At 41.6% G+C, this 23646-nt stretch overlaps 3 protein-coding genes across 4 annotated transcripts; 2 read left to right on the top strand and 1 right to left on the bottom strand.

Moving 5' to 3' along the window:
• The first annotated feature begins 141 nt into the window (after window positions 1-141).
• Window positions 142-9239, top strand: LOC124064358 (skin secretory protein xP2-like). Its single transcript, XM_046398749.1, has 4 exons — window positions 142-674; window positions 3381-4532; window positions 7160-7225; window positions 7389-9239. The coding sequence occupies exons 1-3, from the start codon at window positions 587-589 to the stop codon at window positions 7219-7221; spliced, it is 1302 nt and encodes a 433-aa protein (XP_046254705.1). The 5' UTR covers window positions 142-586; the 3' UTR covers window positions 7222-7225; window positions 7389-9239.
• A 731-nt stretch (window positions 9240-9970) lies between these two features.
• LOC124064360 (2-iminobutanoate/2-iminopropanoate deaminase-like) lies at window positions 9971-13152 on the bottom strand. The gene is made up of 6 exons (XM_046398751.1): window positions 12996-13152; window positions 12110-12215; window positions 11945-11999; window positions 11760-11828; window positions 10327-10382; window positions 9971-10197 (listed from the first exon to the last, which is right to left on the bottom strand). Exons 1-6 carry the CDS (start codon window positions 13058-13060, stop codon window positions 10138-10140), a joined length of 411 nt encoding a protein of 136 aa, XP_046254707.1. The 5' UTR covers window positions 13061-13152; the 3' UTR covers window positions 9971-10137.
• On the top strand, window positions 10654-23145 carry pop1 (POP1 homolog, ribonuclease P/MRP subunit). 2 transcript variants are annotated; one of them, XM_046398747.1, is made up of 16 exons: window positions 10654-10768; window positions 13731-13842; window positions 14392-14535; window positions 14822-14997; window positions 15091-15351; window positions 15465-15552; window positions 15808-15986; window positions 16207-16481; window positions 16614-16707; window positions 16814-16922; window positions 17034-17153; window positions 18970-19091; window positions 19261-19452; window positions 20043-20197; window positions 21180-21416; window positions 22096-23145. In XM_046398747.1, exons 2-16 carry the CDS (start codon window positions 13734-13736, stop codon window positions 22787-22789), a joined length of 2955 nt encoding a protein of 984 aa, XP_046254703.1. In that variant the 5' UTR covers window positions 10654-10768; window positions 13731-13733; the 3' UTR covers window positions 22790-23145. The 2 variants fall into 2 exon arrangements, with proteins under 2 accessions (XP_046254703.1, XP_046254702.1); XM_046398746.1 differs by lacking the exon at window positions 10654-10768 and adding an exon at window positions 13375-13528.
• Window positions 23146-23646: the final 501 nt, after the last annotated feature.

The raw sequence follows: 23646 nt of genomic DNA, 5'->3' as shown, positions 1-23646 counted from the left end.
CAATAAACTGACAAGTAAACATTTTATATTGAACATTTTGGAGTTTGTCTTTTTTTAGGTATTAGGTTCACTATGAGGGATATTTAAATTTTATTTGTCATGAAATTAATGTAGGCTGTTCAGTCAAGTAATAACCACACCTTCCCTGAAACAAAAACAGTACAACAAAAGAACCACTTAATAAAGACATACGTATGTACATTGTACATGTGCTACCCTAAATGTTGCCACCAGGTGGTGGATGTCCTCCAGAGGGAACACTCCTATGAAGGGGAGGACACTCACTTCCAGCACATGCTTGCCTCCTCCTCTTGTATGAATAGTGTGACTGTGAGCGGGAGGCAGTCAGGGAACATTCAGCAGAAGTGACCGCACTGCTCAGCTGTGTTCTCACTACAGATACTGGACAAGAAGGCAGCAGGCCATGCATAAACACACAAAGAGACCAGAGGAAGAGCGATAGCTGTCCATGTTTTGCCTGCCACACAGTCTCTGTCTTTGCTAACAGAGAGCAGTGTGGACTTGTCTTTGCTTCAATAACAAGGTCCAAGTCTTTATTAATTCATCTCAGCTCTTGCTTTCAAACATGGGGTGCTCCTCATCCAGTGCACAGACTGTGGATCAAGAGAAAAGACCAGGTTCAAAGCCAGAGGAGAGCAATGGAGATACAGTGGGTAAGTACTAATTGCCTATGGAGAGTTCAAATATTTTCAAGTTTCATTTTCACTTTCATTTATCGTTGTGTGTTTGTTTGTCTCTTGTAAGTGATGAGCATGAAATAAACTTTATATATGCTCTCATGAAGTATACAGTCGTTGTTTTACATTACTGAGTCAGGTCTCGCTGAGGACTGTGAGTACTGCTCTGGTACACTGTGTGCTTTCCCACAGTCCTCTGCCATACAGCATACTACAGTACCTTATGGAGAGAATTATTCATGTTCACCCACTTTCCTTGAAGTGGTTGGTATGTATTTTTAGTTTGTCATGTCTAGCTTGATGTGGTGTTAAAAATGGCATAGCGTGACTTATTGATGAAATGAGACGTCATTACATGAGGCTAAGCACACCTAGAACCTAGACTGGTTAAACCTGGATACAACTCCTACAGTGTGAAAGTCAGCTCGGAGTGTGTTACAGTCTATCTGCACCTTGAGGCGAGAATTGCAACCCAACCTGTTTATTGTCACTGGGCATTAGCCTGATTTGTGACTTCAAGTATTTTTACACACACAAACAATCAAAGAGCCAACAGATAATGTGTCTCTTCTTCATGGTTCTAAAGTTCATATGCAAAGGTTTTCCCAAAACCTTTGCATATGCTTATGGACTCTGTGTTCAAGCTGCCCACCAAAAGGCCTGACACAAAACATGATTGTCTATTCATGGCTCCAACCTACTGGCACATGGCTATGTCATGCCAGGCACGGCTCCATGTACAGTATGTTCTCACCACATCTCCCCTCATACACATGGCATGACGATTACAGCCTTTGTTACATAGTGTGTCTTAGTGCATGTGATTGCTTGAGCCAAAAAGAAATAGTTTAAATGGTAGCAAATAGTATTTTTAAGGAAAGTAAGCAAATTGATAGTTAGTGTGTATTCACGTACAGCATTTTCATCTTCCACTATGTCACTGTGCAATGCTTGTGTCAGGGCATTGTCTCTTCCGCCAGCCAGCTATGGTCACCTGGAGAAGCTGGAGTTCCTTTCCAGGCTCTTACATCACCCCAACAAGAAACCACTTATTGTACTCTTTGCCCAGGCAGGCTCTCTAAATGTGACCGAATGGGTGGAGGTTTAAATCATACTGTGTACAGCTTGTCTAACAAGCCAGCTGTATGCCATCCAAGGCACCACTGGTCCCATCCCCTGTCCGGGCCCCTTGTCTGTCCCCTTCCCTCCCCTCTGGAACTGTTTTGACTGCGATCTCTGTCATCTCTGGCTGCTAAATCATGTTGACACACAAGTCATCCATGCCTGGGGAGACTGTCTCTGTCTCGACCCAAACACACTTTTCAACAGTAGTTCTGACCTTTGTATTCACTGCTATAGTTGTAGTATGAGGTGGATTTCTGATTAAGTGGAGACTAACAGAGCACATGTTTGAAATCTATGAAAGGAAACTGTGTTAAGTCAAAAACATTGTAAGGATTTAAATCTTGTGAAAACACCTGTCTAAAAACTTCTGCTTTTACAATTCTATACTCTCATTATAAATATTTCATTTTACATAAACAAGTTTGGTTGTTCTTGCACTGGCTCGTTTTCATTTGAGTTGCCAGGCTTTCACATTCCCTTCCACCCATCACTCTCAACTCTTTTTATCACTCCTGACAGACAAGTAAAACCAGGAAGCTGCAGAGTCCAAACTATCCGCCCATTCAGCTTCTGGTCTGTGTCATTTGTGAACAAAGTGTTTTTGCAAAGAAGTTAGCTGTGAAATACTACTGAGGGGAACTTCGATAAAAGACACTTCAGAAGCTTCTGTTCTGCCATTGAGATTCCTGTAACTGAAATGTGTATTGCAGTTAGTGACTTTTCAGTTTTAAATATCCAATCCCTCTATTGTTCCTCATCTATTGTTCAGCCAAGGCCAGATGTCTTGTTCACATCCACAGTTATGAGAGCAGAGGTCAGGGGATGAGAGTGAAAGTAGGGTGTCTCCCCACAGGCAAGGAAAGTCACGTGTTTTTTATTTCCCCTGAGACTGACCTGCATGTCCTCAAGGCTTTAGGAAAATGCAGGCTTCAAAGAATCATATTTTCAACTACGGAAATTAAAGGCTGTTTTCTGTATCACGCATTCAGTGTGCCTTATTGCCTTATTTCCTATCTCCAGCCTTCCATGTTGAGTAAAGCTGCTGCTTTGCTGTGTTTATGGTTTTATATGTTTGGTGCAATAGGATTTAATTTACATCTATAAATTATTGTCCACATTCACATCAATATGTGTTGCTTTTTAGATTAGAAGGTTAATGTAATGCTTCATTCTCCTGACATAAGAATAAAACAGATTACCCTTTTTAAACCAGTTTATGTCAGAATTTTATTTTTTTCACCTATCATATCAGTTCAGTCTTGTATGGTTGAATGTCTCGGTTCCATTTTCTAAAGCTGATGTTGTCATAGCAAATGTGGTCATTTATTAACAAAACCATTCAATGCATAGATTAGCTCAAGGACCCCCTAAGAAGTTTCAAGCTCAGTCACATAAGGAGTCTTCTTGAAAGCTCTTTCATTGCTCAGTGTTGTTGTGTAGTAACTGTTTAGCAGATTGGCGGTGCATTACTAGCCCAACGCACTAATGAAAATTGATAAGTACCACATGCTTGTAAATCCTAATCAAGCTCTTCCTTTATGATTCCTGTATTGACAGCAGTCAGAAACGGTATTATCGCAGAAGATGCACAAACCATTGAGGACCAGATGCAGTTGCCTGTCCAGACCGCCTTACCAGATGATCTTCAACCAGGTGCCGATGACGAGGCAGAGGGTGTGTTAGTAGCCATGGAGGCCCAAGAGGATCTTGGCTCTGGTGAGGACCTCCTGGCTGCTCCTGAGCCCCAACCAGAACCTGTTACCCCTGCAGAGCCAGCTTCAGAGGCTGCTGTTTCAGCTGAAGCCGCCACTGAACCTGAGGCTGCTAAAGTGGTGGTGGAGGCACTACCCCTTGTGGAGGAAGCTGCCCCTGTAGAAACTGTAGTGTCTGAGGCTGCTCCTGATGTCGAAGCCCTCACTGAGGCTAAAGAGGAGACCCCTGCTGCTGTAGCTGTGCAGGTAGAGGCTCCTCCTGTTGTTGAGGAGTTGATCGCTGTGCCAGCCGAGGCCTCTTCTGAAGTTGCCACCCCCGCCATTGAACCTGTTGTGTCTGAGTCAGCAGAGGCCCCAGTAGTTATGGAAGAGACAACAGCTGCAGTGGCTGAGGTCCCTGCTGAAGTGGCTGCTCCTGTAGAGGCAGAGGCTCCAGCTGACAATGTTGCAGAAGTCCCTGCCCCAGCAACACCATGTGAATCCTCAGAACAAGACGAAGCTGCAGCACCAGCACCAAGTGAGGGTGCAGCCTCTGGAGAAGCTTCAGTACCAGCCCCAATCGAGGGTGCAGCCCCAGGTGAATCCTCAGCACCTGTAGAGGCAAAAGAGCCTATAATAGATACAGAGATTGCTGTAGCAACTATTCCAGAGATGCCTCCATTATCTTCAGCCTCAGTTGACGCTCAAGTTGAACCTCAGCCTGAAGTTGAGGAGGCACTAGCACTTTCTGTGGCTCCTGCTGAGACTGCAGAGATGCCCTCAGAACAAACCTCTGCTCCTGCTCAAGAAGCTGAATCAGCTGCTGCTGAGCCAGTCCAGGAGGTAGAGGCTCCAGCACCTACATCAGAGGTTTTGGAAGCCTCTTCAGAAGCAGGTCCAGCAGTGGTTCCAGCAGCAATTGTGGCCACAGAGTCAGCGGCAGACAGTGCAGCCCCTGCAGAGGCTCCTGTGGTTGAGTCCTCCCCAGGAGACTCTGCAGCATTGTCAGCACCTGCAGGTATGAAACTCCGACACCTCTACACTGCTCTTCCTGTCTTGTCAGTAATTATACATAGTTTTCTTTGCATAGTAAAATAAAGAAATAACTCAATTCCCTCTCTTTTAAATAATCTTTTTACAGCACTAACAGAAAGGTGAACAGATCCCCACAGCAGTATCTCTGTAGCTATTTAAAGCATATTTTAATTTGTGTTCTACACATGACTGTTGACAGAATGCAGCACAGCCACATTTCCTCCAGAGTACAAGTATTAATGGCTGAAGGATGACAACGATAGGATTAGAGCCAGCGATGGCTGCCATTGTTAAGGAGAGATGATGACAGGGTTTAGGCTCAAGGGTTTACTTGTTTGAAAACCTGTCATACTAACTTTGACTTTAAGGCATCATACTATGTTTTAACCTGCTTGATAAGGCATGATGGACAAATTCTGACAGATTGACCTCCACCCAAAAACTGTCAGCCTTCCAAACAGTTAGGCATTGCCACTGGTTGGAATGGCTGGGGGAATGTATGCAAACATGCATTAGGCACTAAGCACGTATAAACAAGTAGAAAGAGGTGAGACAGAGAAAGAAAGGCAGACGAAACTGAGTGTTGTGCACACAGATAAGAGGATTTTGTTTACATCCATATAACAATGGTCCTTCACTGGTCATAATGTTCAATCCATCTACTTGCTACACATATGGCCAAAGTATGATTGTTCTCTTCAGAGACACTTTTATCACCCTCTTGAAGGTGCTGCCATCGGTAACTCAGTGCGTATCCAGCACACACACACACACACACGGTTAGCAACACCAAACTCTGAGTAAACCATTCGACCTTTCTGCTAATAAACAGTCCTTCACATAGGTTCCCGTCTGTACTAGTGTGATTAGTTGGAGCTGACAGGATAAACAGGATATTGTTGAGCCGCAAGACTGAACAGACAACACAGTGTGAGAAACAGAAAGCAGCTACACACTCTCAGAGTGAGAAATGAAGGCTTGTCTTGAGTGTGTTGATTATAGTGGGAGCATGTTGTCAGCACAACAGCTCCAGTCACGCTACTCTCACTCATTGTACTCTATTGTGAACTGACTACAGACTAATCATGCCCTGCTGATTCGAGTTACTTAAGACAATGCATAAATGCTCTACAAGCCTGCTGGATTGCAGTCTTAATGCAAAAATCTGAAGTAAAACCATTTCAGGGCTCATTCTAAAGAATATTCAGTATGAAGAGAGAGTCAGTTTAATTTATATAGCCCAAAATCACAAATCATGGTGCCTCAGCGGGCTTTTCAATCTGTAATCAGAATCAGAAATACTTTATCACTTTATTGATCCCTGGAGGAAATTGGGTATAAAGTGTATTGGTTATAAGGTATCTGTCCTTAGACTCTTGATCTAGGAATCCCTCACCCAGGACAGATGCACAGTAGATCTCACATGTACAGAAGACCATCAATATCACTGAATATACATATTACAATGACAAATTTTCTGATACCTGAAAATAATAAAATATAAGTAAAGAATGTGGATCATTTTGAGGGGTTGAGACAAAGGTAAGACCAAGACCAAGGCAAGGTTAGACTGAGCCAAATCCACGACCAGGCCAATGGCCAGTGCAGGACACACTTGATGATAGAATGTGGAACAGGCACACCTAGGTGCTCTTCAGATTGATCAGAAAGATCCACAGTCTCATAAAACACTCATCCTCATTCAACGCTTACCTGTGATCACAAGTCATTCTCATCCACGTGAGGCAGCAGACGGCGCCATGTTGCGTTTAGGTTGAGGCTGACGCTAGTTAATGTTGATATAATGCTAACTTTAAGGTTAGGTAGTGGCGGATTGCATTTAATTAGGATTATGTAATCAAATAAAATTCGCACTAAAATGTTTTGATGTTAAAGAAGGTAAAAGAAATTTTGTGGAAACTTAACTAATCACAAAAAATGCCATGTACTTTCTCCTCACCAGTGCTTAAGCCATTGTCTCACATACAGACAGAAACAGAGCACTGTTTTCAAGCCCGGCTACAATATATGGATTTTTACACCTTTTCAACATGCCAGTGATTCTCTGGTTAAAGTCTGTGAGATACCCACAGTATACACTCTGTAGATTTATTGACTTTATTGTGGAAACTGACTACTAAAACAATTGAAAATCAGTGCCAATTCCCCTGTGTATTCTGCAAATGAACTCTTCAATGTGCACTACCTCCAGTGGTCAGGTGCCTTGTGTAAGGGGCAGAGGCTCGTGGTTTTCATGACAGCCAGCACCCCACTCTTGACTCTCAGAGAACATGCTGTACTTTTAGGGCAGAGATGCCCCTCCAGGCAGCATGTGCAAAATACTGGTCTGGTGTGGAAGCTATATTGCATAACTTTTATGAGACTTCTCCCTGGAGACTCAGCATTGTGTGTGTATGTGCGTGTGTTCATTCAGAGGCCAGGTAAATCACTAGTAAACCAGTTCAGTAGAACCAGATGTGGCTAAGTTGGAAAGTTTGTGCTTCACTTCTCTTCTGTGGATTAAAAGTGGTTTGTATTGAATGAAAATGTCAGTTATTGATTTCCTCTTAATGCGTGTGTGTGTGTGTGTGTATGTGTGTGTGCGTGCAGTGGTGTCAGCGGCTGAGGCTTCTCAGGATACAGAGAGTGAGAAAGCCAAAAAGGAGGACTGAGTTGGTAAGAGCACAACCACAAACCACACTTTAACCCAGTGCAAACATTAAAGGATCAGCTGAGTCTCCAGTGTAACTTTAGATGCTATACATACTCTTAAAACACTGAATATAAATAGTAGAAGGTATGTCAGCTATCTTAGGATTCTTCTTTTTTTTTCTTTCAGAGAGAAGGGATTCACCAAAGTAACAAAAAACCCAAAGCTACCATTTTAAGGCAACTGGAAGAAAAACAAGACAAAGCAACAAACACCACATTTTCTGTATTGTCTCCTCAGCGCTCACCAAACTGTACACCAGAAATATTAATATGCATTGTGCCTTAATAACATGTCATTTAGGAAAGATCAGGATTTTTCCTATATTTGTAAATATAAACTAATTTTTCTACTGAGACCTTACGTGCCTGGAGCCACATAATCTACATGCAGGCCTGTGCAAAGAAAATACTATAAAAACACCAGGATGAGACACAAGGGTGCAATATCCTGTGTAATCTGTGATGTGTTGTGACAGTGTGGTGAACCAGGAAAGGATGTTTGTGAAGAAAATCCTTGAGTATTTAATATAGCTGCTGCTGAGGAATACAAGCCAAACACAACTGTGAATAAAATTATGCAAAGAGCTTGAGGTGACGGAAACACCTAACTGGGTGAGTGAACAACACAGGATTACACTGCCAGTGTAATTGTAATTTTTATCACCAATATGAAACTGATTTTACAGGATCACATTTAAAATCTGCCATAAACTATTTGGTGTTTACACATTATTTAGTTGCAGCCTTTCTAATAAGGCTCATTTAATTAATATAGGAATGACAGTACTAAATGCTGAGTAACAGAGTGTACAGTGTAATACTGATCAGCACTTTGCATAAAGAAGAAAATGCATGCAGATGGTTAAAAAGATCAGTAATGACATAATAAATCATGGCCAAACTGAGGATGCAGATGATCCTAGTACTGATACGTCATCTGGCTGTTCCATGAAGCCAAATTGTGCAGCTGGTCTCTAGCTGGCAGGTAAAACTATTTTCCTGAAAAGAAAGTCACTTTGAACTACAAATTTAAAGGAATCGTAAAGCTTGGCAAGGCTGATGTCACATGCACATTGGTTTTGGTTTGAGTGCAGCACGTACATGTGTAGCACAGTAAGAGATTAACTACCATAGTGGACATGATTTTTAAATTGTTATTAGTTCTACGTGCTGTGTTAAAAACAGTGTATTTTATCACCTTCCTAAGATGTGATGGATGTTTGTGGGAACAAAAATTTGTTTTGATGTAATTTGTTTGTTGTATCTTTTTTCATCCATTTCTTTATCTGTACTATATTCATTTCCTGAGCTTTGTCTATGATTCTGCTAACGTAGTGTACAGAATAAAGTTTTACTGACTAATACATGTGCTTTTTTTTAAATGAAATGGGACTGTGTTTTTAAAACTCCAATGCATGTAGAGACAGCTGAGGTGTACATTAGAGTGGTGAAAGACAGTCAGTCACTGACATTATCCAAAGCTACAGGACTGACCATTAAGACAGATGTTTTTCATCTACAGTCTCACAGCTTTCTCAAGTGACACACCCTGGTCAGTCAATCGCAGGGTTGACAGACAAAGACAGACAACCACACATGCACACACTCACAACTTGTAGCCAATTTACCTTATGTGCATGTTGTTGGGACTGTAGGAGGCGGGTGGAGTACCCAGAGAAAACCCACACAGAGCCTGGGTTTCCTCGAACCTGGAACCTTCTTGCTGTGTGGCGACAGTGCTAACCACTGCACCACCATGCCGCCCCACTGCACAACTCTGTGATTTAAATTATTAATAATAATGCGTGCACAAAACCTGCCCAGGCTCGACTTCATACCATTTAAAATGAATTCATAACTCAGCCTTGTGTTTCCCCTGTTTCTCCTATAAGCATAATAAACCACACACACAATGTAGTGTGTGTGACCCTGGAGCACGCGAGTGAAAAAAGAAGACTGTTGTTAATATTCCACATTACTTAACGGGCAAGTTGTTTTAGACTAGACAGAAGAATTGATTGGATGGAATAAAAGCCTTCCACGGCATTTGTTAACCTATCCTAGTTATATAAACTTGGTTGCAAAGTTGAATCTTTTCCATTGTGAGAGAGGGTTTCTGGGAGTCTCTCTAGGAGGATTATTTTTCTGTATAAGTCACGTTAAAATAATATTTTTGATGAACCCCCTATGCCATAAACTAATTACAACAAAGGTTAGAGTAGGGCTGCTGTAATCTATGATCTACTTTTGACCATGCTCTGTGGCATAACCCATACTGTCATCATGTAAAAATGGTTTTCCATGCTTCACAATCCTGGCTGGGGGCATCAACACATGTCAAAGAGAACTAATCACTAATCACTACTCACAACAAGAAAAGAGCAAGTCACATCACCAAGTGATGATTTATATATAGTTTTGTTGATATCAAGGAAACAAACGCCATATAAGCAAATTAAAAACATTTATTATTTAGTTATATTTGATCATCTATCACCTGGTATGGCAGGTCACAACATGGCTGGCAGCGTATTTCACTTGGTAGTGTAAGAGGAGACAAGCACTTAACAGCTACTGTCACATTCAGAATTCCTTTATTTATGCCTGAGGGGAAATGTGAGCAGGGGGAATTCAAGATGTTGTGGTGTCTGCAAATGCGTCTTATCAATGTGAATGAGAGAGGAGAAAGTGTACTGAGCCTGACTGATGATGACACATTAATTAATTTAATACCTCACAAACTGTGACTCATCTGCAAATGAAACAGATTAATGTTATACAGAAAGGTTGTTTATCAGTTCTAGAAATTCTTCAAGACTGTAAAAATGTACTGTCATTGTGGTTTTCCAGCTTTTACCGCTTGACAGATTTACATGTTACTGAGTATTGGTCAGAGGGCCCAATACAGCAACCGCTTCTATCTCAACCAATCCACCCTAGAGAGAGAGAAAGAGAAAGGGGGGGGGGGGGGGGGGGGGGGGGGGGGGGGGGATACAAGGAGGACTTCAGTTTAAATTCCCAGCATAAACAATGGAAAGAAGTGTGAGTCTTCATCAAACACTGACCCTGGGAAGAGCAGCAACCTGGTAAGCAGCTCGGGCTGGGTAGTTAGAGCTGAAGACTGGAGACAGCAGAAGATTCAGCAGGATTAGGTTACCAACACACACGTATTTAAACATGTTGATATGACACAGACTATATTAAGAATGAGCTCAAACTTAATTTGAACTTTATTAAAAACCTATTATCAGTGTCTTCCACCTCTGATGTGAAGACACAATCAGCAACACATTAAAATGAAATGCTCATTCTGCTACTTTGTGCCACTGATTAATATAAAATAAAAAGCCTAGGAAAAGCACAGGTGTAGCTAATAACACTAATCAGGGGCTTCACCCATGTCAGTCTACACAAGCAGCCATTAATGTCATTAGTCACACCTGACACGTCATATTGTTTTGTAACCCAGTTTGCGAGAGTTTTTGTATTTGTCGTTCTAAGTATCAGGTAAGTGTTCATGAAGAAAAGTCCTCTGTAAACAGGGAACTGCGTACTTTCTGATGTATTTACTAATGTAAGCCATCTTCCCCTGTTCACAACAGAACAGCACATCAACTTCTCTGTAATCTGTACACTGGTGCTGCACTTATTACATACTATGATCATCAGAATCAGAATTCCTTTATTTATCCCTGAGGGGAAATTCTTTAAAGGTAGCTGAACCTGTGACGCAGCTAAAGGAAACAGAACCCTCCCAACAGAAGCTCAGCTATTAAAAACCACAACAGAGATACAACGAACAGACAAGATCTCTCTGGCAAATGTAGTGCAATAAGGACTTAGCTGCGGGCTCTGTTATATGCACACAGAAGTGGGAGTGTTCATCTGCGAGTGCAAAAGTGCTCCTATTAACTCTCTGTTAATACAGACCTGAAACGACACCAAAATGAATATGGTGCTTATGGATAAAAGTCATAGTCTTTGCAATTAGAATTAACAGATTTCTTGGCTGTGTGTGGAACATCAGATGTGGTATGTTGTGTGACATTTAGTTTAAGGAGTAAGCCATTGGCAGTAGCAGCTCAGCTTTCTCTCTCTCTCTTCTCCCAGTCCCTGTAGCAGTGCAATGAACTTTCTGAGCATCTGTTTTATACTTTACAACTAAAAAGAGGCAAATTTGAGGATAACAATTGTCTCAGTAACAAGGGTCCATACAAGTATAGTGGAAAAATTGATTGACTTTATGCAAAGCTATTTAGAGTGAAGTCTATAACCGTAGATGAGCACTTGAACCAAATCACAGTTTAATAGTGTGAACTCTAGGTAAGCATTAGAACAGTGTGTACAAAGGCAATGGGCAGTATGTATACCGGGTTAATGTGGGTTCCTGGGATTGTAGTGACACCTAGTGGCAAAAATGTTTTGTTTTTCTAACAAGTCGTAGCAAATAAAACAAAACAAAAAACAATTAGTAAAATAATGAGTCAATGACACTTACACTGCTTGTAAACATCGTTGACAGTGGTAAAGTCATTCATGTCAGCTAAGAGCACCGTGGTTTTCACAACTGCAGGAAACAACAACAAATTGTATGTTTAGGTTTGCAATAAAAAAGAAACTCTTTCACATGAACATCAAAGAGATCAGTTCAAGGAGCAATACTTTACAGACACTTTTCCTCACCATTCTCATAACCACATCCAGCAGCTTTCAGGATTTCACCCATGTTCACAAGAGCCTGCAGGAAAAGAATTAAGCAGATAAGTGAACTATTGTCTCATCTTTTATTTTGATTGCTAATTGCTTATGACTGAATGAATCATGAGAAGGTATTTTATGGTGGATTACCTGTCTGGTTTGAGCCTGTACACCCCCTTCCACCAACTGTCCACTGACAGGATCCATCCCCAGCTGTCCTGAAATGTACACGGTCCGATCTGCCAGTACTGCCTGGCTGGGAGACGCACAAAAAGAAGCAACAAAGCACTGGATTTAAAGGCTTAGTGACCTCTTTTAGAAAGAGTATGAAATCCTCCTTTCCTGCATTCTTTACTGCCACAGAAAGAGAGCAGACAGTAGAAATTGAATTTTAAAAAAAGTTTTATTTGACCATATGTTATCTTGCTCTTATCAGCGACCACGTGGTTTCACACCTATTGACACTATTGTAAGTCTATGTGTTTAAAGCAGGGTTTTAAAAGATTAGAACAACTTATCTGGCTAACACTTCTGTTCCATAGACAAAATATACATTATATATAAAGACCCTTTCTCTGTATATGTATAATAGCCTACAATAAAATACTGTCAGCCAGCAGCTGGCACACAAGCTGTTTGTTTAATGAAAAGTCATCTAAAATTTGGAGAGAGCTGTATTGAGGAAACTTAATCACAAAAATACGAGGCCAGTTTGCTGTTGATCTTAACCGTTCTGCCTTTCAAAAGTTTTCAAAGTCTAAAGTGCAATCCAAGTTAAAAAAAAAAAAACGTGTACTTTGCTTCTGTACTTTGCAATGCACACCTCACTGAGTGATCACAACCAGTGAACGACACAGGGCAATATCATGGATAATTCAACTGACATATCAACAGCAGCAACTCTCTTAACATACCTACCAATATGTGTTCTCTAAACGTTATTTTAACTGCTACGCCATACTGTGCCAGCTGTGATCAGGTTGAGTTCACAACTTGAAGTTTCAGACTGACCGTCCGACTTCAAATCTCTTCTCACCTGTACGGGCCGATAGCAGCAGGGGCTTTTGTTGTGCTGATAATTCTCCTGACCAATGTAGCCATTTTAGTCAATATGAAATAAGCCAAGTGAAGGAAACAAACGCTGCAACAGATCAGTGAGCAAGAACAAGGAAGGGCTGCAAAGGCACTGAACGACGTACTAACGCCTTACAGCCTTACTGTAAAGGTGGTTGTAGATGCGCAAATGTTTTTTTTTTTTAAATTTTCCTTTGTTGTACTATTGAATATAGTAATGGATATAATAATACTGGATATATTTAAATATCACATGTTCATATCAAGACTTGACGTGAGAAAAGAAAACATAATTTCAATGAGAAATTCGGTTGTTTTAACATGATAACTTTAAGCTGCGCCGTTACCCTACAAATGCAACGAACAGCACATATCCGGAAGCAAACAATGCTCCAACCAGCGTGCGAAAACTCACATGGTAGCTAACGGGGAAATGAGCAAACCCTTACATTTTCAGAAAGTGCTTGATGTGCGAGCATACTGGGAAATCTAGAGGTGAACTCATGTTGCGTAACAATTTTATACATGTTTCTTTTTTTGTTAATTAAACGAAGACCACAACTTTACGTGGAATAACGTTAGCTAGCTGACGTTGGCAATATCGGTAACTCATGTATGTTTGGAGTGTCCGCTTTTTATTTAGCTAGCAACGAGACTAACAGCTGCCGTCTCAAACGCGTGTTTTTGTTTAATGTAGAAAATGTCTGCATCTAAAGTGAAGATGAGGGAGAGGAAGATGAGAAACCAGCCCGTCAGTGTACAGTACCCATCCAACGACCCACGGAACGGAGGAGACACCCCCGTCACCGGTACAGTTCTTTCCCTGTTTATCTGATCAGTCGTCCATTATGTTTCTGAATTTGGTCAGCGATTCACAGAGTCTGCCAATGTCACTATGTAAAATTTATCCCTGACGCTGCATGCGTCTGCATCTTTTAAGTACAGGGCACAGTATTTGTCAACAGGATTCATATAAAGGCAGTGACAAAGTCATGAGGCACGTTAAGAGTGTAATAAACTTGTGAGGGGGGCCTCCTATGATTTAAAACCACTCCACCCCAGATTTACTCTGTGTCAGTTCCTTCAGAATGATTTCATGGAACACATATTTGTTTTGGAATCGCGTTAGCAATATGGATGTTTTTAGCCCGAACCATATAAATGGGTAAATGTACTGTACAAGAACACCTTAAGACGTATAGCATTTCTGTTTTTACTATGTCTTTAAACAAATCCAAGATTTAAAATAATCAGATTACAAAAAGGTAGAGGCTGTCGCCCCAATGGAGTTGTCAGTTTTGCCTGCCGTGGAGACATTCTCATTTATGCTTGGGATCACCTTGAAAATCTTTCCCCAGGTGGAGGTGGTGATGATGGTCCATCTGACATCCATCCATCCACAGAAAGGCCAAAGAACCCTCACCAACAACGGAGTGGATGGGTCCGTGGACATCCGAAAGATGGAGGAGACTATGACAAGGAGATGCCTAAGTACATCACCGGTAAAGACCTTGTTCTGCTCTTACAAATTCACACTGTACTACGTACTGCAAATAAAGTTTTTATCGGAAATGATCAGATTTTATTTTTAGATCCATTGCTATTGGGTTCAGATTTATAGTTTTGTCTGCCGTCCTTCAAGTAAACATTAGTCCCGTGTAGAAAGTCACAAAATGGAACAAACTAATCATGGAAAATCTAATAAAATGCAAATTGCAGTGTCTCTGTCACTTTAATGACATTTGAAATTCACTGACCACCCCCAACATCACTCTTCAACGTCTGTAGCTGGAGCTTTTGCCAGGGCTAGGGCGGCAGAGGTGAGCGCCATGCTGAAAGCCGTCACCAAGACGACGGGCAGCTGCCATGTGTTTGGAGCACTGCCTAAACACATGAGAAGACGTGCAATGAGCCACAACACCAAGCGGCTCCCTCGCAGACTGAGAGATGTGGCCAACAGAATGGTGAGGCCTGGATTCAGGTAGCATCTTGATCACTCTCCCTCTCTGAGTACATCTTTCATGTTTAGTGACATTTCTGTTTCCTTCCTCCTCCAGCGGGAGAAGAGCCTCCAGGGCGGCTCAAAGAAGAAAAAAGAACAGGCAAAGAGCAAGAGCCGCAAGGCTCGCCGCCGGCATGGGAATCTGCTTCTGGAGTTTAACCGCAGACAGCGGAAGAACATTTGGCTGGAGACGCACATTTGGCATGCCAAGCGTTTCCACATGGTTAAAAAGTGGGGCTATTGCCTCGGGGACAGACCCACATACAAATGCTACCGGCCTTGTTACAGGGCAATGAGCAGCCACTGCCTGCTGCAGGTAACCAGTACCAAATTGCTGTGTATGCTGTCATTCGTTTTTATTACAAAATTGGGATTGTAGTTAAGTGTGTTTCAATGCCAGTAAAATGCGTGTTGGTTTTGTTGACCCAGGACCTTTCTTACTACTGCTGCATAGAGCTACAGGGAGAGGAAGACAAGTTGCTGGCTTCTCTATCACAGCTGACAAGCAAGGAGATTGGTGAGAGCACGCCCTACCCCAACCGCAAATACATGCTGTCTTTTTAATCAAAGTACTCAGAAATGTTGGGGATGTGGACCAAGTTTCTCCGTGCATCCTTCCTCTGTGTTTTGAGTCATAAGGTTCATACTGTTAAGAGACAAATCATCTGATCAAAGAGTAGATCAGCACTTGATTCCAAAATGTTTCAGTGGTGAAAGTTAGAACGTTTAGTGTAAATAATTGTGGTTATATGCATGCAATGCGTGTTTTCAGGTCCCACATTTGCTGCAGTGCTGAGTCTGTCAGGCCAAAGACAGGGCAGTGTGGTGATGTACAGTGCGAGACAGTACCCGTTGCAGCCCCTGGGCCCTGTTACCTTCCTCTGGAGACCCCGTACACCAGGCTCAACCCACCGACAGCTGTGGATTTGGGCTCATCCCACTGTTAAAAAGGTACAGGGTGTTTTAGGAATGTAATGGATTATTGATGACTTCTAAAACCCTTGGCATCATGAAAAATGAAAACAACAGCATTCAGTGTTTTATACATACACACACACATATATATATGTATATATATAAGAAGATACATATATATATTAGTAGATATGATATGATTGGAGAGACAGAGTCAGCAGAATGGTTAATTCCAGTGACTGTGTGCCCATTGCAGGACCTTCTTCCTGAGTTACAAAGTGTGTGCCAGTGTTCTGAGGCAGTTGTTCCTCCAGTTGTTCCAGTGGTGACACCTACTAAGGTTGCTCCCACCCTAGAACCAGAGCCTAATCCCGAAAAGACCACTGAGGCCAAGCAGGTCACTGGAACCAAGAGAAAGCGAACCTCTAAGGATGCCAATGGGCCTCCAGCCAAGAAGATCCTGGGAGATGGAACCAGATCTCCTAACACCCCGGTTACCTGGAAGTCGAGCTCAACTGGAATCGTTATAAAGTTAGTGTAGATTTGAATATCATTGAGATGAAAAGTGAAGAAAAATTTGGCTTGTTGAATATATAACTGTCATCGCAAATGGTGATGGTAAATATTTGAATTGTTTGCTCTTCACTCATGGATCTGTTTCAGTGATCTCACGATGGAGATTGTTCGCTATCGCCTGATTGGACCTCAGTCCCATTCTGTTCTGGCAGAAACTTTGGAAGCTGCTACGGACTGTGATGTAAGAATTATGGTGGTAGCAACATGAAAAGCATGAAGCCTCTGGAATATATTTGTGTTTCTGCTGAAGAACTGTGTTTTTATTTGAGTTCTTTTTTGCTTTTAAGGAAATGAGTAAATCCCAGCCCTCTTCCCTCTGGTGGCCTGAGCACTGCAAAGATGAAAACAAGATGAATCTGCACCATCAACAAGCTGAGGTCTATCGCTTACTGAAAGGTCTGTTGTTTTATTCTCTATTTTAATCAAAATATCATTGTTTTTTTGTCATGTAGTGCTTACTTTTGCCATCTGGTTAGGTGTTTAACCATGAGTGTGCAATTCATCCAGGCATCTATTCTACTGGAGAGCTCCCCTCAGGAACAGTGCTGGGTCTGACCGTAGATGACCCCAGGCTGACGTTACCAACAAAGAAGGTTAAAGCTCTGCCCTGTGTAAAGCAGGCACAAGGTAAAATCTGACCTAGCAGACACACAGTGGAGGACATTAGTTTACAGATACACTCTTTTCTTTTTTTCTAATGTGGACTTGTACATCATACACTGTGGAGATGGCCGTAATGTTCCTTTTCATACAAGTCAGCAGAAACCTGACCATTAAATAAGACATATCTAATGCACAGAATAAGTCTGTTGTTTCTGGTCCTGAGGTTGTTTGCAGAGTACACATCTGGTTCTGTGCTCTGGGGGGCCTCTGCCTGGCCATGCAGATGTTCCAGGTTCGAATCCTGGCAGGACCCTGTACTCCAAACACACCCTCAGTGACTGACAACAGCTGTTTCGCTGCATATGAAGAGAAACTGAAAAGATGAAGGGCAAGGGTTGCTGTCAACCAAGGCCTTCATCTTTCTTTTTTTAATCATCATTTTGTCAATCTCTTCACTGTAAATCTTTTTTTAAGTTACAGTGACATCCAAAAAACAAGTCAACATGGAAAATGACATTTCAATGATAATATCTTAATTACAATCTGTTATGTGTGATATGAATGTTCCCTTTGCTAGTCCCTTGCTTTGTAGAGGAACAGAATTCCATTGATTCACCTTAAAAGGCATCTCGTATTTTACACTTTTGACCACACACATCTACAGCCTCGCTTTCATAAACTGAAAATCAACCATCAGCAAACATGTAGATAACATAAGATATTTCTTGCTTTTCATTAGTATTTATCAGCATTAGCAGCCAAAACAGTCAGGATAATAAGGCCTGGCTTTAACATAACCAGGACTGTTCTTCAAGTTGGTGACATGTAATCACAACATGATGAAAACCTTTGGAAACTGAGGCCAAGGCTCCGTCTCCTCCTCACAGCGTTACTCAGGATTAGAAAGAGAACAGCAGGAGGTGTGACTGGTTTCGTGAGAGAGATTCACAGAAGAATCTTTTAACTGAGCTGCTCATTGGCTGACATCCACTGGGACTTAAAAACAACTGCACAATCTTGACAATCAGCAGGATGTTTTTTAGGTAAACATAAATGTTAAGACTGAAGCCTAAATGCATAAAATCTGACTTCTTCTAAAAATCCCACAATCCCACCTTTTCAAGCAAGTTTTCTTTTTTTTATCTCAAAAATCTAATATTTGTACATCACTTTGGTTTCTTTGGTGATAGTGATTGGTTTATCACTATTATCATTTATAATGACTGTCCAGATCAGAGTGGACTTGAGCCTCAAATCAGTAATTGAGAAAAAAAGGCAGGAAAACAATGAGTATAGATTTAGAAATACTTTGGAATGTCAAAACGTTGGTTGTTATTCACCACATTGTTTTGTGTTCAAACCTGATCACTACCAGACTCAGTTACAACAAATATAGAATTTGCTAATAATTTCTTTATTGTAGCTTTTATTTGGTACAGCATCCATATGTTATATACAGTATTTACATTGCAAATGAAAAAAATATCAGGCTCTGTGACAAAGCAGCACTTTTAAGCCCATTTAAAATTTTGAGATATGCTGTATGTAGTGCTCACTGTGAACAATTTAACAAGGCTGATGTTTTGCTGTGTTTCATTCTGTGTTGTTTATGCAAATTTTGCTGTGCCAAACTATCCTTAGCCATGTGCCTGCATAAATTACACTGCATCATATGTAAATAATATGCAAACGAGGGACTGATTGTATTTTTTAAAGAGTAGACAGTTCACTACTCATTTAAATAGTGGTTTGTAAATGGGACGCAGAGCGATTCAGTGATGCTGGTCATACATGAGAATGCCGTGTGTGTGTGTGTGTGTGTGCTGTGTGTTTGTTTCAGAGGTGAACGAGGGCAAGAGGAGGGAACTGATGTTGCGAGGAGTGACTGAACTCTGCTGTCAGAGTTACCTTTGGGAGCAGTCTGTCCGTGATAACGTCACTGATAACAAAATATCAGAGCAGGTTGATTTTTCTTTTTCTTTTTCTTACCAACAGTAATGCCATAACGTACTGTTCAGTGTGTGTGCCTTATTTACCCTCTTAAATGTTTTCTTCTGTGTCTTTGGCTAACACTTTTATTTCTCACAGTACAGATAAGCTTGCTCTTACCTCTCACATTTTCTGCCTACAGGAGTTGAACCGTATGAGAAGTGAGGTGCTGGTGCCGGGCTCCAGGCTGAGCCCCACCCCCCTGCAGGGGAGAGTCCCAATCCTGCTGGTTCATCAGCCTGGTAAACAGGTGGGACATGAGATGAGCTCCTGGGGTGCTGGATGGGACCTGCTGCTTCCTAAAGGATGGGGCATGGCCTTCTGGGTCCCACTGGTGGGTAGCACAAACAGTGCTTTTGATTGAATTTCCCTTTTCATTTCTGCCAGGAAGGGGTGAATTGGAGTCATTTTGTTTCCCTATAGTAGTAGTAATTAGGTTTGGTTTAACTTTGATGAAAATACTGTTAAAATATCCATTCCATCCCGATTAGCAGCTGCCTCTCTTAACTGTTTTATGTGTTGTGAAACCTGCACCATTTGCCGTATTTTAATACAGACTGTTTACATTAATACACATCAGCTAGATGATGACAGATAGTGATAAGACCTACTTCATAAGATATAGGTCATCTGACTTTTATTCAAAATGAGTAGGTTTCTACTTAAGATGCTGTGAGGCTGTATGTGTATAGCATTGAATACAGTGGATGATGAAAGTTGTTTTTTTTTTTGTTTTTTTTGTGATTTGAAGGCCTTGTTCATGTTTTGGGGCGGTTCCATTTTGTTTGGACAGAAACTGTGAAAATATGTTAAATGTACCTTGAAATTTAAAGGCAGCCTTGAAGCCCTCGGGTTTGCTTTATAATACCAAGTTCCCTAAAATTCAGTGTTTACTCTTTCCTGCCTCATTTCTCCCTCTGCCAGGTGTACAGAGGAGTTCGCATTGGAGGGCTGAACATGAGTCTGAAACACTCTCAGAATAAAGGAGCCCCGCACTTCCCCCATGATTACCCAGACTGCCCTGCTGGAGTTCGTTTTCAGGAGGAGCAGGAGGCAGAGCTCCTGGACAAATTCAAAAGGTCAGTTTGAACATTGAGAAGGAGAAGAACGTAGTGCGGTATGTCATTATATTATCAGAAACATGGTCAGGGCTGTTTTCAGCGGGGACGTCCTGTGCTGCCAGAGCTTTTGTGTATCTTGTAATATTATTTTGGCATGTAACTATATTTCAGCCTGCTGATAGAAAACAGAATCTTAAGATCTTGGCCAGAACATATTAGGTCCATTTTACTGATGGACATGTTTCAACAATATATTTTTTTTAATGAACCATTGGCAAACTTGAAATGACCCTTAAAACTGTGAGAAAGTGTTTTCAGTTGAAATGGCAAGACAAGTTTCTTTGGTTTAATTATGAAGTAGATTTTGACTGCACAGTGTAATGGCTATATAATAAGGATGCCATCTGCGTTTAGATTGGTTCACTATAAACCTCATTTTCACTACGTAATTCTGTCTGCCACCTGGCACGAAATCCTCTGGGAAAACGAAGGCTGATCCAGTCAGTCTGGCAACCTGGAACCCTTTCTATCTGCTGTCATGTCTTCATTACAGACTAAATAAATAGATAAACTCACACTTTTGTGTTGTGTTGCTGCCAGCTGATGCCTTGAGGAAAAATGGAGGGCAAGCAGGTTGATTTTGCAACAGTGACACCGACAATAATACCACTTTTAAACACTTGCTTTGTATTGGTCTGTTACATATGAAAATATGTGCAATCACCTGCTTGGAAAAGATAATACTCATTTGCCTGAAGCCTAAGTAAGTGGAGAAAATGTCAGTGGATTAGATGTTTTGATAGAGAGAAGCACTCAGAGCTCTGACCCCAGTTAATTTCCATTATGCAGATCTTTTCCCACCATGCAGATGAGATGGTAATAAGGCTGCATGCTGCTCCCTCACTACTATGTGCTGCTCAGCAGTCATGATTTGTTATGTAAATTGTCAGGGTTGCCCCAACAGTTTGACAAGGGTTTGACCTTCTGACCTCTTCTGTAGGCGTCCGCCCACCAAAAGGACCAATTACATTAAACATGGCTATCTGGCACCGTTCCGTTGCCCATGGCAACAGCTGGCCGAGGAGTGGGAGCTTATCTCGGGGGAAGTGGGAGAGGAGAGGAAAGGAGACGGCCAGGCCCAAACCACAACAGAGGCTGACGCAGTGATGGAGGAGGAGATGACATCCCATGGAGATATAACCGTAACAAAGCCTCAGAGTCGTGTCACTGTACTGAGGTAAATGTTTGTCTGTACTTCTTTTGTTTGTAATTTATACTGTAATAATAACATTTATTCAGTTTTCTTTCTTCTCCTTTGCTTTATTGTGAAAATAAACTCATACCGGTATTGACTGAAACACACACACCCACTGTAGGTTTACACCATGTTCCCTTCAGGCATTTAACATACTTCTAACAATATTAATGCAGTTGACTTTTAAAGGTCCCTTGAGCTGAAATGTGCACTGTTTTGGGAGTTTTGGGCTCCAATCATCACTTCCTCCTTTCCTATTTTTTATTAAGTCACCCCAGCACAGCTTTTGACAGACTTGATGCATGGTGCTTCTCTAGTCTACCTCCCTTTCATCATAATGTCCCTGATGAGAATACCCAAAGTACATCCAGCCTTAAATTGCTGCAATACATCACAGAGATTAGTAGAGGGGAAGAGTTGCATCTATCCTCATAAAACCATCACACAAGCTTTGAGTAATGACTAACTTTATGGGAAAAAAATTGGATGGATTTTCACTGTCCACTGGCTGCCTTTTTGTTTTCAGCATTAGGAATTAAAAAATGTTCTTTAACCAAATTTTATGTCTCTCAGGGTGCTTAATGGGGCCAATGAAAATGCTTTTCTTTTGATCATGAATAGCTCGCTGTAAATGCATATTTGTTGTTTCAATGCTTCCTAGGAACAGAAAGTCACTGAGGCTGCTCTCTGGTTGGTGCAGACCTACGACATCTAAAGGTCAAAGGCCATGCCGCGTGGGCGAGGTGCCACCTCTCGAGCGTTCAGCTGCAACATCGTTTCTAACATCACATGGAATGAGTTTGGTGTGGGTGCGTCTGTCGCTGTTGTTCAAGGGCAAACCAGAGCTCCATGCCATGGTGTGTGTGCCAACTGCAGAGGACCTGCAGTTGCTGAAAAAAGGGCCTGGCCACAGCGGCCCCCAGGAGCCTCTGCACAGAGACCACTTTAAGAGCAGAATTAAACGCAGTAAGAAGGGCCATAAGAAAGCTGCTACTTCCTCTGAGCCTTCTAAGACCGGTGGCAAAGAGACGGACCTTCCCTCTGCCTCTGAACAAAACCCTACCACATCTGAAGACCCCAAATCATCCTCCCAGTCTTCCTCGGACCTCATCTTCGGGCTGTGGATAGATCCTCTGCCAAGTGTCACCTCTCACTGCTCCCGGGTGACTCTAGGCTGGGTCACTCAGGGCGACTTCTCCCTGTCTGCGGGCTGTGGGGAAGCTCTTGGGTTTGTCAGTGTTGCCGGTCTCCTTCACACCCTCGTCAACCAGCCACGGGAACACAGAGGAGTGCTGCTGCTGCGTAACCCCACCTCCCTACACTACCGCTTTGCTAAAATCAACATAGAGGTCTGATTGAGCTTTATGCAAAACTTCCGAAAAGCACTGAATTTTTGGTTAATGGAAAAAGATCATTATGTCAGTAAGTCACACGAAGCTTCATTAACTGTGTCATCCCTGTGCCTTGATCAGTGCTTTCTTGGACTGTGCCATCAGTGTTGGTTGAAGACTAAATGGCACGCATGGGGCTTGACTACAGCCTACCTGGTAGTGCTGCTGAAAAGAGAATTTTTAGTTGTGAGTATTTTACTCTGGGAAGAGACATCCTTATTTTTTTTGCCTTTGTGCTCCGCAAAGGGATCATTTAAATACTGCAAATGAATGAAGGCCTTGGTTTTAGTTGGAGATTAGTTCAGCCTTTTTAACAACTAGATTCCAAAATAAATTCATTTATGGCTTATTTTACACCCTTCTATGTCTAAGGATATTAAGAGTATTTGTGTTAGTGGCCCATTATGATTTTCAAAAAGTCAAATTAATGAGTTTGAATTCAAGAAAAGTGTCAGTTTCTCTTTAAACATGCCACTGCAATCATCTTTTTGGTTGAAAACAAGCTAATAAAATACCCATACTGCACTTAACAAAATATACTCTGCAGATATTTACTGTCATCTTCTATCATGTGAAGTCATACAAGTAATAATTTAACTGCCAGCACTGAAATTTACATTAAGCATTGCATTTGCATTCCAAGCAATTGCATTGAACAACAGAAACTTGAACATGCATTCTTTCTTTTTATAGTTACAGTAGCATGAATGCTGGTTTCCCACACATCCCATAATGTGTAGGTGGCAGATAAGAGTTTTGTTGCCTGGCAACACTAAAGTTTGGTGCAGTTGAGTATGTAGTCTGAGGTTTATTTGAGGTAA

This window comes from Scatophagus argus, chromosome 9 (assembly GCF_020382885.2).
Source record: "Scatophagus argus isolate fScaArg1 chromosome 9, fScaArg1.pri, whole genome shotgun sequence".
NCBI classification, from domain to species: domain Eukaryota; kingdom Metazoa; phylum Chordata; class Actinopteri; family Scatophagidae; genus Scatophagus; species Scatophagus argus.
Note: the sequence above shows the minus strand (reverse complement) of the source record. Positions and strands in the feature narration are given on the sequence as shown.

Coding starts and splice junctions, on each gene's coding strand:
- LOC124064360 (XM_046398751.1), bottom strand. CDS start 13,060: ATGGCTACATTGGTCAGGAGAATTATCAGCACAACAAAAGCCCCTGCT. Junction 12,000..12,109: donor TACAGGCTCAAACCAGACAG/GTAATCCACCAT, acceptor CTTTTCCTGCAG/GCTCTTGTGAACATGGGTGA. Junction 10,383..11,759: donor CAACGATGTTTACAAGCAGT/GTAAGTGTCATT, acceptor TGCTGTCTCCAG/TCTTCAGCTCTAACTACCCA.
- pop1 (XM_046398747.1), top strand. CDS start 13,734: ATGTCTGCATCTAAAGTGAAGATGAGGGAGAGGAAGATGAGAAACCAG. Junction 13,843..14,391: donor AGGAGACACCCCCGTCACCG/GTACAGTTCTTT, acceptor ATCTTTCCCCAG/GTGGAGGTGGTGATGATGGT. Junction 15,352..15,464: donor GCAGCCACTGCCTGCTGCAG/GTAACCAGTACC, acceptor TTGTTGACCCAG/GACCTTTCTTACTACTGCTG.
- LOC124064358 (XM_046398749.1), top strand. CDS start 587: ATGGGGTGCTCCTCATCCAGTGCACAGACTGTGGATCAAGAGAAAAGA. Junction 675..3,380: donor GAGCAATGGAGATACAGTGG/GTAAGTACTAAT, acceptor CTGTATTGACAG/CAGTCAGAAACGGTATTATC. Junction 4,533..7,159: donor AGCATTGTCAGCACCTGCAG/GTATGAAACTCC, acceptor GTGTGCGTGCAG/TGGTGTCAGCGGCTGAGGCT.